The following is a 14,979-nucleotide window of genomic DNA, read 5'->3' on the forward strand; positions in this document are numbered from 1 at the left end:
TGGACAGCACGTCAGTCGGGGACAATGGACGGCCTCCGGCTGCTGATTGGATCCATCCGTTGCTAAGGCCGGTTGATTGGTTGGCCCCCTCCTGTACGGTGGGTGGTGATTGGTTGAACCGGAGGTGGGAGGATGTGTTGGCTGCTCCTGTTGCTCCTCTCCCGCAGCTCCTCCTCCATCTTTCCCCCTCGGCCGGGTATCATGGCGGAATTCAGCGACCTGCTGCTCTCGGTGCTTTCCAGCGTCCGAGTGCCGCGGAGCGGCGACCGGGTCCACAAGGATGAGTGCGTCTTCTCCTTCGACACCCCGGTGAGTGAGGCGGGGGACGTTGTGAAGGGGAGGGGCAGCGAGAGGGGATCAAATCAGACAAGGCGAGCAAGCCGATGGCGCTGACAATCCACGGCAAAGCCTGGAGGCCTAGGCCTCGCCGCAAGGGTGAGCGGAGCAGGCTGGGAGTTGTAGTCCGCTTCCGGCACTGCCGCACCCAATATTATAAAGTTTGCGGCGGGCGGGGACTACAGTCCCCGGTCGGCTTCGCCTGCCTTCTTCTCCAAGATGGCCGCGCGCGGTGTTCTGTGGGCTTTCCCATCCCCACCCGCCCTTGACTGCAATGCTGCGCAAGATGGCCTCTGTTCGCGCGCGGTGCCCTTTGGGGGTTGTAGTCGCGTTGGCCGAGCTTCGCTGCCAGCGTGTGGCAGCTGGAGGAGGTGTCAACTACAACTCCCGTGCTCTGCATTGCCACTGGGGGACGCAGAAGTGGTCTGCAGCAGGGGATAGGGCAGGATGGCCTGCATTTAAATAATTTTACCTGAAATAAATAAATTAAAATAACAATCATTATTTGTATTCACAAATTTGCTTTTGGGGACCCTCACCTCTTCAGGAAAAGAGGTTGTTAGATCATAATCCACTGAAGAAGACATTGACCTCTCGAGTCTACACCGACTCACTGAGCGAGCACCCGCCCCCCCCCCCCCCCCCCCCCCAAATAACCGCACCTAACCTGCACATTTTTGGACTGTGGTCGGAAACTTGAGCACCTGGGGGAAACCCATGCAGATACTGGGAGAACATACTATGGTTGTTAGCTCTTTCTCTCAAAGCTAATTCATGTTTCCCTCCAGGTGAAGCATTTATGCTAACCACCATGCTACCGTGCTGCCCACTAGGCAGAGTGCTCTTTCAGTGGGACACATGTCGGCGGGTCTGTCTGATACGGGGACAGCACTCTGTCATGCACACATGGAGGGTCTGCCTGAAGTGGAGACAACTGTCTCTATGTGTGTCTCTCTCTCACACAGGGAGGGTCTGTCTGATATGTAGACAACGCTCTCTCACCCACACACTGGAAGGGTCTGCCTGATGCAGAGACAACTCTCTGCCTCTCACAAACAGGGAGGGTCGGTCTCATTCGGAGACAACATTCTGACTCTTTCACACACACACAGGGTGGGGTCTGTCTGATACGGGGACAACACCCTCTCTGTTTCACACACAGAGGCAGGGCCTGTCTGATATGGAGCCAACGCACATACACTCTCAAACGTGCATAGGGAGAATCTGTCTGATACGGAGACAACACACACATACACTCTCACACATATACAAGTAGTGTCTGTCTGATACGGAGACCAACATTTTATTTTTAAAAAGCACGCAGACCGAAGACGGGTCTGTCTGGAACAGTGGTTAGCACTGCTGCCTCACAGCGCCAGGGACCCGGGTTTGATTCTGACCTCGGGTGACTGTTTTGCACATATTTCCCGTGTCAGTGTGGGTTCCTCTCTCAGGTGTCCAGGTTAGGTGAATTTGCTATGCTAAATTGACCCTAGATGGAATTACAAGGAGAGGGTGGGGGATTGGATTGGGCTTGGGTGGAGTGCTCCTTCAGAGGGTCGGTACTGACTCAATGGGCCGAGCAGCCTCCTGCACTGTAGGGATTCTGAATTTATTGATGGCACTTTGAAATATTTGCAAAAGCACAAAGCCACCCCCCCCCCCCCCCCCCCCCCAGCTGACTATTTAATCCTCCTTGAAGAACTCAATAAAGCTTCAACCTCGAAGTCAACCCCTCCTTCACCCCATGAATGGCAGACTTGATCTTTTCTAGCTGCTGAAATTCTGCCAGATCATTCACCCGTACCTCGTCCTTCAGCGACTCAGTCCTGCCAGCACAACAAAATCCATCTTTGGGCTATCAGGGAGGCAAAGGCCAAAACGCTGGCCTCTCCCCACCCGCACACCCAATGCTCCAAATATCGCCACCTCCGGACTTGGAGCTACCTCTGCCCCAAAACCTTTGCCGTAACCTCCGAAAAGCCCTCCAGAACCCCTCACCTTCGGGCAAGTCCAGAACATATAGACATGGCCCCCTGCACACCTCCCACGCACCTGTCCTCCACTCCCAAGAAGCAACTCATCCTCAACACCGTCATGTGGGCCCTGTGCACCACAATAAACTGAATAAGGCTTAGCTTCGTGCACGACGAGGATGCGTTCACTCTCTGTAAACTCCAGCCCCCAGCTCCTCCTCCCACTTACACCTAATCTTCACGGGGGCACTCTCACTCTCCACCAACTCCCCATATGTTTCTGCCACTCCATCCCAAAGTTTTTATAAAACCCGATTGGGAACCTATCCCGTTCAGGGACCTTCCCCACCTTCATCGGCCCCACATAGTCCATAACCCCCTTCAGCCCAATCGGAACCCCCAGTCCCTCCACATTCACCTCCTCAACCCTCTAGAAACCGTTTCATCCCTTCATCCCCCGCCTCTCTCACTCCTTCTGGTCTGTCTAATACGACAAAAGCACTCTGTCTCTCACACACAGAGGGATGGGGAGGTCTGTGATTTGGAGGCAACACACACATGGTCTGTCTCGCACACACACTGGGAGGGTCTGTCTGATATGGAGACAACACTCGTCTCTCACACGCACACTGGGAGGGTCTGTCTGATAAGGAGACAATACAGTCCGTCTCTCACACACTGGGAGGGTCTGTGTGACACGGAGACAGCACTCTGTCTCACACACACTGGGTGGGTCTGTCTGATAAGAAGACAACGCTGTCCGTCTCTCTCTCACTGGGAGGGTCTGTGTGATACGGAGACAGCACTGTCTCTCACACACTGGGAGGGTCTGTCTGATAAGGAGACAACACTGTCCGTCTCTCACACACTGTGAGGGTCTGTGTGATACGGAGACAACACTGCCTCTCTCTCATACACACTGGGAGGTCTTTGTGATACGGAGACAGCACTGTGTCTCACACACACTGGGAGGGTCTGTGTGATACGGAGACAGCACTCTGTCTCACACGTACACTGGGAGGGTCTTTCTGGTATGGAGACAACACTCTGTCTCACACACACTGGGAGGATCTGTGTGATCCGGAGACAACTATCTGTGTCTCTCACACTGGGAGGGTCTTTGTGATACGGAGACAACATTCTGTCTCACACACACTGGGAGGGTCTGTCTGAAACGGAGACAACTATCTGTGTCTCTCACACACGGAGCATCAGTCTGATAATGAGACGCCTCTTTTTGCCCCTCACACACACACACCTGTGTTTATGTGATTAATACTGTATTAAGAAATAAAGTTTGCTTTAACATAAGGAACACTTATTGGTCAGAGCCATCACTCGCATTTTTCCAAATTGCAGATTGTTTTGGGTTTCTCGTCCGGTACCCACCCACCCACCATTATCAACATCCTGGTGGTTACCATTGACCACCTCCCAAAGTCTGTCAATCTGTCCACCATGTACAAGGTCACAAGTCAGGAGTGTGATGGGACACTCTCCCACTGGCCTGGATAAGTGTTTCTCCAACAACACTTAAAGAAGTGAGACACCATCCGGGACAATCAACAAGCTAGCCACAAACATTCACTTCCTCCTCCACCAAAGCACAATGGCAGCTTTGTGTGCTGTCTCTCATAATAATCTTTATTGTCACAAGTAGGCTTACATTAACACTGCAATGATGTTACTGTGAAAAGCTCCCAGTCGCCATGTTCCAGAGTCTGTTTGGGTACACACAGGGAGAATTCAGAATGTCCAATTCACCTAACAGCACGTTATTCGGGACTTGGTGGAAACCCACGCAGACACAGGGAGAACGTGCAGACTCCGCAAAGACAGTTACCCAAGCCAGGAATCGAACTCGAGACCCTGGCGTTGTGAAGCAGCAATGCTCACCACTGTGGTACCATGCTCAAGATGCACACAGCGACTCGCCAAGGCTCTTGAGGCAGCACCTTCCGAACCCATCATCTCCACCATTTAGAAGGACGAGGGGAGCAGCAGATACCTGGGAACACCACCACCAGGAAGTTCCCTCCTTGGTTAGCACTGCTGCCTCACAGAGCCAGCGACCTGGGTTCAGTTCTGACCCCTGGTGACTGTGGAGTCTGCACGTTCTCGCCGTGTCTGCGTGGGTTTCCTCCGGGTGCTCCGGTTTCATCCCACAGTCCAAAGATGTGCAGGTTAGGTGGATTGACCATATTAAAATTGCTCCTTAATGTCCAAAAGGGTAGGTGGGATTATGGAGATTGGGGAGTGGGGGGGGGAAGTGGGTGCTCTTTCAGAGGATGGGTGCAGACACATTGGGCCGAATGGCCTCCTATAATTCACTCACCATTCCTTCAATGTTGCTGCGTCTAAATCCTGGAACAGCACAGTGGGTGTACCTACAACACACTGGCTAGTGGTTCAAGAAGGCAGCCTACTACCACCTTCTTAAGAGGCAATTAGGGATGGGTAATAAATGCTGGGCCTAGTTAGCAAGGTTCACATCCCATCAAATAATCTTCAATTATTCGGTGCTTCTGGTCCTACCAGGTTTTATTTTAGATGATTTTTATCATTCTTCCCCATAGACATCCAGACACTGACACTTTGCCCTCTGTTTTTCTTGTTGCAGGAGTCTGAAGGCGGCCTCTACATCTGCATGAACACCTTCCTGGGATTCGGGAAGCAGCACGTAGAAAAGCACTACCAAAAGACAGGGCAGAGAGCTTACCTCCACCTGAGGAGGACCCGACTGCCGGTGAGCAGAACTGGTCTGGCCCCTTCCCCTGTCTCCCTCTTTAACAGTCAACATGCAGGGAACGGTGCACTTTCCTTCAGTGTCCATGTCCCCCTTCAACGGTGCTCCCACCCTCGTGCTCGCCCTCCCTCTGACCCCCTTGTCCGCCCATGCCTTGGCAGGTCTCGTTAGGGTCAGTGGAAAGAGGCAGCTATTTAATTGTTCATGGCTGAATGACTTAATCAGAGCTGAAGAGAGATTGAAGTGGGAGGGTTGAAAGTGGGATTGCAAAGGAGGCAGAAATGACACGAGAAAAACATTTTGAATGTGGGGGGCAGCATGGGGGGTTAAATCTGAAAGGAGGAAAAGAGGGGAATGGGATCAGTAAATGGTGAAAGAAAAGCTGTCTGGGTCAACAGATACAAAGATGATGAGAACAAGTCCACAAAACTATGGAAGATAATAATATCCACGAAGAGATGGAAACAAAGAAGCGGATCTGAATCTGTTGTATCCCGAGTTGAAGATAAACTGCTGACCCCACCCTCCCTTCCCCACAGCCACCACCCACTGCCTTGCCACCCTTGGGGTCTCTCATTCTCCACATTGCTGTTTTGCAGAAGTCGATGACGGCAGCAGCGGGGCTGGTGACCCCCCGAAGAAAAAGCCCACACGGCTGGCCATCGGTAAGGAGCAAGGAAAGAGCAGCTGTTGAGGTTGGAAGGGGAGAAAAGAAAGTGCGCGCGCAAGGGTGTCGGGTGTCTGTCTGCGCACCTGCCGGCCAGAACGGCCGCCCGTCCTCCCTCCCGCCAGCACGGCCGCCCGTCCTCCCTCCCGCCAGCACGGCCGCCCGTCCTCCCTCCGCCAGCACGGCCGCCCGTCCTCCCTCCCGCCAGCACGGCCGCCCGTCCTCCCTCCCGCCAGCACGGCCGCCCGTCCTCCCTCCCGCCAGCACGGCCGCCCGTCCTCCCTCCCGCCAGCACGGCCGCCCGTCGTCCCTCCCGCCAGCACGGTCGTCCCTCCCGCCAGCACGGCCGCCCGTCCTCCCTCCCGCCAGCACGGCCGCCCGTCCTCCCTCCCGCCAGCACGGCCGCCCGTCCTCCCTCCCGCCAGAGCGGCCGCACGTCCTCCCTCCCGCCAGAGCGGCAGCCCGTCTTCCCTCCCGCCAGCGCGGCCTCCCACCAGAGCGGCAGCCCGTCCTCCCTCCCGCCATCGCGGCCGCCCGTCCTCCCTCCCGCCAGCGCGGCCTCCCACCAGAGCGGCAGCCCGTCCTCCCTCCCGCCATCGCAGCCGCCTGTCCTCCCTCCCGCCATCGCAGCCGCCTGTCCTCTCTCCCGCCAGCGCAGCCGCCTGTCCTCCCTCCCGCCAGCGCGGACGCCGCCTGTCCTCACTCCCTCCAGCGCGGACGCCGCCCGTCCTCCCTCCCGCCATCGCGGCCGCCCGTCCTCCCTCCCGCCAGCGCGGCCTCCCACCAGAGCGGCAGCCCGTCCTCCCTCCCGCCATCGCGGCCGCCCGTCCTCCCTCCCGCCAGCGCAGCCGCCTGTCCTCCCTCCCGCCACCGCAGCCGCCTGTCCTCCCTCCCGCCACCGCAGCCGCCTGTCCTCTCTCCCGCCAGCGTGGCCGCCCGTCTTCCCGCCAGCGCGGCCGCCCGTCCCCCCCTCCCGCCAGCGGGCCACCCGTCCTCCCTCCCGCCAGCGCAGCCGCCCGTCCTCCCTCCCGCCAGCGGGCCACCCGCCCTCCGTCCCGCCAGCGGGCCACCCGTCCTCCCTCCAGCCAGCACGGCCACCCGTCCTCTCTCCCGCCAGCGCCGCCACCTGTCCTCCCTCCCGCCAACGCGGACGCCGCCTGTCCTCTCTCCCTCCAGCGCGGACGCCGCCAGTCCTCCCTCCCGCCAGCGTGGCCGCCCGTCTTCCCGCCAGCGTGGCCGCCCGTCTTCCCGCCAGCGCGGCCGCCCGTCCCCCCTCCCGCCAGCGGGCCACCCGTCCTCCATCCCGCCAGCGCAGCCGCCCGTCCTCCGTCCCGCCAGCGGGCCACCCGTCCTCCCTCCAGCCAGCACGGCCACCCGTCCTCCGTCCCGCCAGCGGGCCACCCGTCCTCCCTCCAGCCAGCACGGCCACCCGTCCTCCCTCCAGCCATCGCAGCCGCCCGTCCTCCGTCCCGCCAGCGGGCCACCCGGCCTCCGTCCCGCCAGCACGGCCACCCGTCCTCCGTCCCGCCAGCACGGCCACCCGTCCTCCCTCCAGCCAGCACGGCCACCCGTCCTCCGTCCCGCCAGCGGGCCACCCGTCCTCCCTCCAGCCAGCACGGCCACCTGTCCTCCCTCCAGCCAGCACGGCCACCCGTCCTCCCTCCAGCCATCGCGGCCGCCTGTCCTCCCTCACGCCAGCGCAGCCGCCCGTCCTCCCTCCCGCCATCGGGGTCGCACGTCCTCCCTCCTGCCAGCGGACCACCTGTCCTCCCTCCCGCCAGCACATCCGCCCGTCCTCCCTCCCGCAGCGCGGCCGCCATTCCTCCCTCCCGCAATCGCAGCCGCCCGTCCTCCCTCCCGCCAGCGCTGCCACCCATCCTCCCTCCCGCCAGCGCTGCCACCCTTCCTCCCTCCCGCCAGCGCTGCCACCCATCCTCCCTCCAGCCAGCGCAACCGCCCGTCCTCCCTCCCGCCAGCGCTGCCACCCATCCTCCCTCCCGCCAGCGCTGCCACCCTTCCTCCCTCCCGCCAGCGCAGCCGCCCGCCCTCCCTCTCGCCAGCGCTGCCACCCATCCTCCCTCCAGCCAGCGCGGCCACCCATCCTCCCTCCCGCCAGCGCAGCCGCCCGTCCTCCCTCCCGCCAGCGCTGCCACCCATTCTCCCTCCCACCTGTGGTCCGCCCGCCCTCCCTCCCGCCAGCGCTGCCACCCATCCTCCCTCCCGCCAGCGCTGCCACCCTTCCTCCCTCCCGCCAGCGCAGCCGCCTGTCCTCCCTCCCATCCTCCCTCCCGCCAGCGCGGCCACCCTTCCTCCCTCCCGCCAGCGCTGCCATCCATTCTCCCTCCCACCTGTGGTCCGCCCGCCCTCCCTCCAGCCAGCACGGCCACCCGTCCTCCCTCCAGCCATCGCAGCCGCCCGTCCTCCGTCCCGCCAGCGGGCCACCCGTCCTCCGTCCCGCCAGCACGGCCACCCGTCCTCCGTCCCGCCAGCACGGCCACCCGTCCTCCCTCCAGCCAGCACGGCCACCCGTCCTCCGTCCCGCCAGCGGGCCACCCGTCCTCCCTCCAGCCAGCACGGCCACCCGTCCTCCATCCAGCCAGCACGGCCACCCGTCCTCCCTCCCGCAGCGCGGCCGCCATTCCTCCCTCCCGCCATCGCAGCCGCCCGTCCTCCCTCCCGCCAGCGCGGACGCCGCCCGTCCTCCCTCCCGCCAGCGCGGACGCCGCCCGTCCTCCCTCCCGCCAGCGCGGACGCCGCCCGTCCTCCCTCCCGCCAGCGCGGACGCCGCCCGTCCTCCCTCCCGCCAGCGCGGACGCCGCCCGTCCTCCCTCCCGCCAGCGTGGCCGCCCGTCCTCCCTCCCGCCAGCGCGGCCACCCGTCCTCCCTCCCGCCAGACTTCCCTCCCGCCAGCGCAGCCGCCCGTCCTCCCTCCCGCCAGCGCTGCCGCCCGTCCTCCCTCCCGCCAGCGCTGCCGCCCGTCCTCCCTCCCGCCAGCGCTGCCACCCATCCTCCCTCCAGCCAGCGCGGCCACCCATCCTCCCTCCAGCCAGCGCGGCCACCCATCCTCCCTCCCGCCAGCACAGCCGCCCGTCCTCCCTCCCGCCAGCGCGGCCACCCTTCCTCCCTCCCGCCAGCGCTGCCACCCATCCTCCCTCCAGCCAGCGCGGCCACCCTCCCTCCCGCCAGCGCTGCCATCCATTCTCCCTCCCACCTGTGGTCCGCCCGCCCTCCCTCCCGCCAGCGCTGCCACCCATCCTCCCTCCCGCCAGCGCTGCTACCCGTCCTCCCTCCCGCCAGCGCTGCCACCCTTCCTCCCTCCCGCCAGCGCAGCCGCCTGTCCTCCCTCCCGCCAGCGCAGCCGCCCGCCCTCCCTCCCGCCAGCGCTGCCGCCCGTCCTCCCTCCCGCCAGCGCTGCCACCCATCCTCCCTCCAGCCAGCGCGGCCACCCTTCCTCCCTCCCGCCAGCGCTGCCACCCTTCCTCCCTCCCGCCAGCGCTGCCGCCCGCCCTCCCTCCCGCCAGCGCAGCCGCCCGCCCTCCCTCTCGCCAGCGCTGCCGCCCGCCCTCCCTCCCGCCAGCACTGCCACCCATCCTCCCTCCAGCCAGCGCGGCCACCCATCCTCCCTCCCGCCAGCGCTGCCACCCATTCTCCCTCCCACCTGTGGTCCGCCCGCCCTCCCTCCCGCCAGCGCTGCCACCCATCCTCCCTCCCGCCAGCGCTGCCCGCCCTTCCTTCCTCCCGCCAGTGGGCTGCCCGTCCTCCCTCCCGCCAGCGCTGCCACCCATCCTCCCTCCCGCCAGAGCAGCCGCCCGTCCTCCCTCCCGCCAGCGCAGCCGCCTGTCCTCCCTCCCGTCCTCCCTCCCGCCCAGCGCTGCCACCCATCCTCCCTCCCGCCAGCGCTGCCACCCTTCCTCCCTCCCGCCAGCGCAGCCGCCCGCCCTCCCTCTCGCCAGCGCTGCCGCCCATCCTCCCTCCCGCCCGCCAGCACTGCCACCCATCCTCCCTCCAGCCAGCGCGGCCACCCATCCTCCCTCCCGCCAGCGCTGCCACCCATTCTCCCTCCCACCTGTGGTCCGCCCGCCCTCCCTCCCGCCAGCGCTGCCACCCATCCTCCCTCCCGCCAGTGGGCTGCCCGTCCTCCCTCCCGCCAGCGCTGCCACCCATCCTCCCTCCCGCCAGAGCAGCCGCCCGTCCTCCCTCCCGCCAGGGCAGCCGCCTGTCCTCCCTCCCGTCCTCCCTCCTGCCAGCGTAGCCACCCGTCCTCCCTCCCGCCAGCGCGCCTGCCCGTCCTGCTGCCAACCTGTGAATATTAGGGAGGGGTGAGAATGGATACAGAGAGAATGACGGAGGGGGAAGAGAGATGGAATGGGTGGCGGATTGACTAAGGACTTTCCATTCTGGATGCTGAGGCAACACTTTGGGCTGATTTGTTTGTTTATTTCACTCCCTGGCTGTGTTCCCCCCAGGTGTAGAAGGTGGCTTTGAGGTCGACACTGAGAACTTTGAGTATGACGAAGAAGTGAAGGTGATAATATTACCGGAAAATGCTATAATTCTCAGAGATTCCCTGACCCTGATGTCAACTGCTGTACGGGACAGGGTATGTAAACACTTCAGAATTCATTGCACAAACATTGACCGAATACCCGCACTTTCTTCCCAGTGTCAGCATTGAGCACTCCCACAAACAGATAATACAGAGCTCCGTCTTCATACACCTGACAGTCCTGACCCTCCAACTGCGCAGCACTCCCTCGGTACTGACCCTCCAACTGCACAGCATTCCCTCAGTATTGACCCTCCAACAGTGCGACGCTCCCTCAGTACTGACCCTCCCGAAAGTACAGCGCTCTCTCAGTACTGATCATCCGACAGTACAGCACTCCCTTAGGGCAGCACGGTAGTGAAGTGGGTAGCACTGCAGCCTCAGCGCTGAGGTCCAGGTTTGATCCCAGCTCTGGGTCACTGTCCGTGTGGAGTTTGCACATTATCCCCGTGTTTGCGTGGGTTTTGTCCCCGTAATCCAAAAGATGTGCAGAGTAGGTGGATTGGCCACGCTAAATTGCCCCTTAATTGGAAAAATGAATTGGGTACTTCTAAATTTATATATTAAAAACAAGTGCAGCACTCCCTCAGTAGTGACCCGCTGACTGTGAGGCGCTCCCTCAGTAGTGACCCTCTGGCAGTGCAGCACTCCCTCAGTATTGACCCTCTGACAGTGCGGCGCTCCCTCAGTTCTGACCCTCTGGCAGTGAGGCTCTCCCTCAGTAGTGACCCTCTGGCAGTGAGGCGCTCCCTCAGTACTGACCCTCTGGCAGTGCAGCGCTCCCTCAGTAGTGATCCTCTGGCAGTGCAGCACTCTCTCAGTATTGACCCTCTGACAATGCAGCGCTCCCTCAGTACTGACCCTCTGGCAGTGCGGCACTCCCTCAGTACTGACCCTCTGGCAGTGCGGCACTCCCTCAATATTGACCCTCTGACAATGCAGTGCTCCCTCAGTACTGACCCTCTGGCAGTGCAGCGCTCCCTCGGTACTGACCCTCCGACAGTGTGACTCCCTCAGTACCGACCCTACCACGATAGCTTGTATATTCCAGTGGTGCCATATTTCCTGTTGATCCACTGCCGCCTGGTCTGTTCGCTGACCATTCTGCACTCCCAGACTCTGTGATTTGTTTTGAGGTTTGTTTGTACCTTTGAGGCTGTTCCCATTCTCCAGTTAAACTGGGATGTTTCCCTCCAGGTGTCTGCCTCGATTGATGCCATGTTAGCAGCGGACTCTGCCTCTCGAAAGCAGGAGATTCAGGCCTGGGATGGTGAGGTTCGCCAGGTCTCCAAACATGCCCTCGACCTGAAACAGATGGGTAATAACCTTCGCATCCCACCCTGGTGAGTGAGGATGGTTCCAGATGAGGGCGAGTCACCAATCTCTCTCTCTCTCTCTCTCTCTCTCTCTCTCTCTCTCTCTCTCTCTCTCTCTCTCTCTCTCTCTCTCTCTCTCTCTCTCTCTCTCTCTCTCCCTCCCTTCATCAGCTGCTCTTTGGTGTCCCCTCATGTTCTGTGTCTGTCTCGTTGACTAGATCCCCTGCTCTCTCACACCCCCGCCCATCCTGTCCTCGAGCCCTTGCCTGTCCATGTTTACTAACGTCTGACTCTAACCTCCCTCTCTCTCTCTCTCTCTCTCTCTCTCAGTGGTTGGAAGTGTTCCCGTTGTGATCTGAAGGAGAATCTCTGGCTCAATCTGACCGATGGCTCCATTCTATGCGGCCGCCGGTACTTTGATGGCAGCGGTGGCAACAACCATGCTCTGGAACACTACAAGCAATCTGGGTACCCGCTGGCGGTGAAACTGGGCACCATTACGCCAGATGGAGCTGGTGAGGAGCCTTCGTTGGGATGCCCTCATTTAATGGCATCGTGGCAAGAGACACAAATGTTCAAGCTAGCTGGACTCCGCGTACCCTGCCTATAACCTTTTTAAAAATGTATTTGTCAGTGGGCTGTGGGTGTCGCTGGCTAGGCCCAGTATTTATTGCCCATCCCTAATTGCCCCTGGATAAAGTGCTTTCTTGAACCTGCTGCAGTCCCTGATGAGTAGGTGTACCCACAGTGCTGTGAGGGAGGGTGTGCCAATGCAAGCGTCAGGTATGGCTCTCTCGTCACTGCCTCAATGTGGTTGACTCCATACACCCTGGCCCTATTGCTCTTCCAGCTAACTCGCAGTTCTCCTCTCCTGGGAAAGTTGTCATGGGGAAAAACAACATCCCAGAAACAGCCTGAAATTAGGAGGGGGGTGCTCAAATTGAGCTAAAATTTAACCTTTATTCTCATGGGCGTCACCTGCTTTTTGCTGGACCATTTTCGAGGCACAGTTAAGAGTCGAGCACATTGCTGTGGAGTCTGAAGTCATAGACATGCCAAAACGGGTAATGGTGACAAACTTCCAGACACCCGTGAGCCCGATTGTTTTTTTTTTTGATGCAGCACAGTCACCGTTGCTGAGAGTCCACACTGTCTCGGTGGAGTTTCCACATTCTCTCCATATCTGTGTGCGTTTCCTCCGGGTGCTCCAGTGTCCATCAACAGTCCAAAGATGTGCAGGTTAGGTGGATTGGCCATGCTAAATTGCTCCTTGGTGTTTAAAGATGTGCAGGTTTGGTGCGGTTTCGAGGACAGGACGGGAGTGTGGGCCTGGGTTGGGTCCTCTTTCGGAGGGCAGGTGCAGACTTGATGGAGCTGAATGGCTTCCTGCACGCTTGGGATTCTATGATTCCAGATTTTCTTTTAATTTAAAATTCCAGGCAGCACGGTGGCACAGTGGTTAGCACTGCTGCCTGCATGTCAGTGCAGTGACATTCCCACTGGGCCACCATGTCCCCTCAGGCGGAGGAAGGCCGGTCCCTCCCTTTGTTGATCTTGATGTGTCCACTTGCAGATGTATACTCGTATGACGAGGATGACATGGTACTGGACCCGAACCTCGCTGAGCACCTCTCTCACTTTGGGATCAACATGATGAAAATGCAGAAGGTGGGTGCTCGCACGGCTCAGCTGAACCTAGGAACCGGAGCTGGCCATTCAACCTATCGAGCCTGCTCTGCCGTACTATCTGATCACTACTGACCATCCAGTTCAATGTCGGACAGGAGGGTGAGAAGTCAGGAGGATGCGGAGATCCCTCAGTGTGATTTGGACAAGTTGAGCGTGCGGGAAAATGAATGGCAATATAATTTGCACAAATGTGAGGTGATCCACTTTGGTAGCAAAAGCAGGAAGACATTATTAATTATCTGAATTAAATTAAGAGAGGAGAATGTGCAAAAAAAACCTGGGTGTCACACCAGTCACTGAAGGTGACTGCATGCTGCAGGTGCAACAGGCAATAAAGAAGGCAAATGGTATGTTGGCCTTCGTTGCGAGAGGATTCGAGCACAGGAGATGGGATGTCTTGCTGCAATTATACTGGGCCTTGGTGAGGTCATACTTGGAATATTGTGTGCAGTTTTGGTCTCCTTATCAGAGGAAGGATTTTCTTGCTCTGGAGGGAATGCAGCGAAGATTTACCAGGATGATTCCTAGGATGGCGGGGCAGACATTGTTACAACACCCTGGCCAAATGAGCGGTCAGGTCCAGCCCTACATACCCCAGCGTTCCAACATAAGTGAATTAACCAATAATTTGTGTTTTCCTGAGATCTTTAACCCTTGACTGCTCCAATGAGTGACAGACGCTAGTTTTATGAGTAAAACATATAACAAACTGTTTATTAAAAATACGAGGAAAGGGTGAATATAGAAAGAAATAACAGGACAATGGTCTTCCAGTCTACTTAATCCCACCCCCACCCCAACCCTCCACCCAGACACATACAAGACAGACACACTGTAAAGGCAGGAGAGGATTTTTTAAAATACGAGGAATAAGGAGGAAGGTTCAAGATTTACCTTCGCGGTTGTGGCCTCTGGGGAATAGATTCATTAAAGAGATTCCGGTTGCACAGTTCTGTCCTTTGACCACCAGCTGTCGTTTTAGATGAGTTCCAGATTGCTGCAATTTTGACCTACCACCAGGCGGAACTTTACATGGGATTCGGATCGATGCGTTTCTACCCCTCTACCACCAAGTGGAGCCTCTCAGACTGAGTTATTACTGGGCTTTAAATCTGAAAGTTTGCAGATCTTTAGTTTGCCTGATTTCTGTACAGAAACACTGGCTGTATTACATAGCAGATGGCATACAGTGTAGAAAATGTGAGGTAATCTATGTTGGTCGAAGGAAGAGATTTGCAGAGCATTTCTTAAGAAATTAGAAAGTGCAGATGTAAAAAAAGAGATCTGGGTGACCTTGTCCATAAGTCACTGCAGAATGGCAGGTGCAACAAGGAAGGCTAATAGTATGTTGAACTTTATCACAAGGAGGTTTTGAGCACAAAAGTTGTGAGGTCCTGCTCCAATTTTATAGGAGCTTGGTTAGACCGCACCTGTAGTACTGTGTGCAGTTTTGGATCCTTTACCTTAGGAAGGAAATAGAGGGAGTGAAACAACTATTCCAGAGATGGCAGGACTGTCCTATGAAGAGGGATTGGGGAAACTGGGCCTGTATTGTCTAGAGTTTCAATGAATCCAGAGGTAATTTCATTGAAACCTACAAAATAGTTAATGGCAGGTAATGTTTCTCCCCTGGTTGCAGAGTCTAGAACCAGGAGATACAATTGGAAGATATGGGGGAAGCAAATTGGGACAGAGACGAGGAC

The 14,979-nt window shown here is 58.7% G+C and overlaps 1 protein-coding gene across 1 annotated transcript; it reads left to right on the top strand.

Annotated features, from left to right (window-relative positions):
- The first annotated feature begins 158 nt into the window (after positions 1-158).
- Positions 159-14,086, top strand: LOC119979703 (ubiquitin carboxyl-terminal hydrolase 5-like). Its single transcript, XM_038822258.1, has 7 exons — positions 159-309; positions 4,933-5,058; positions 5,658-5,723; positions 10,192-10,325; positions 11,469-11,614; positions 11,918-12,102; positions 13,161-14,086. Exons 4-7 carry the CDS (start codon positions 10,302-10,304, stop codon positions 13,346-13,348), a joined length of 543 nt encoding a protein of 180 aa, XP_038678186.1. The 5' UTR covers positions 159-309; positions 4,933-5,058; positions 5,658-5,723; positions 10,192-10,301; the 3' UTR covers positions 13,349-14,086.
- Positions 14,087-14,979: the final 893 nt, after the last annotated feature.

This window comes from Scyliorhinus canicula, chromosome 16, assembly GCF_902713615.1.
Source record: "Scyliorhinus canicula chromosome 16, sScyCan1.1, whole genome shotgun sequence".
Taxonomy (NCBI): domain Eukaryota; kingdom Metazoa; phylum Chordata; class Chondrichthyes; order Carcharhiniformes; family Scyliorhinidae; genus Scyliorhinus; species Scyliorhinus canicula.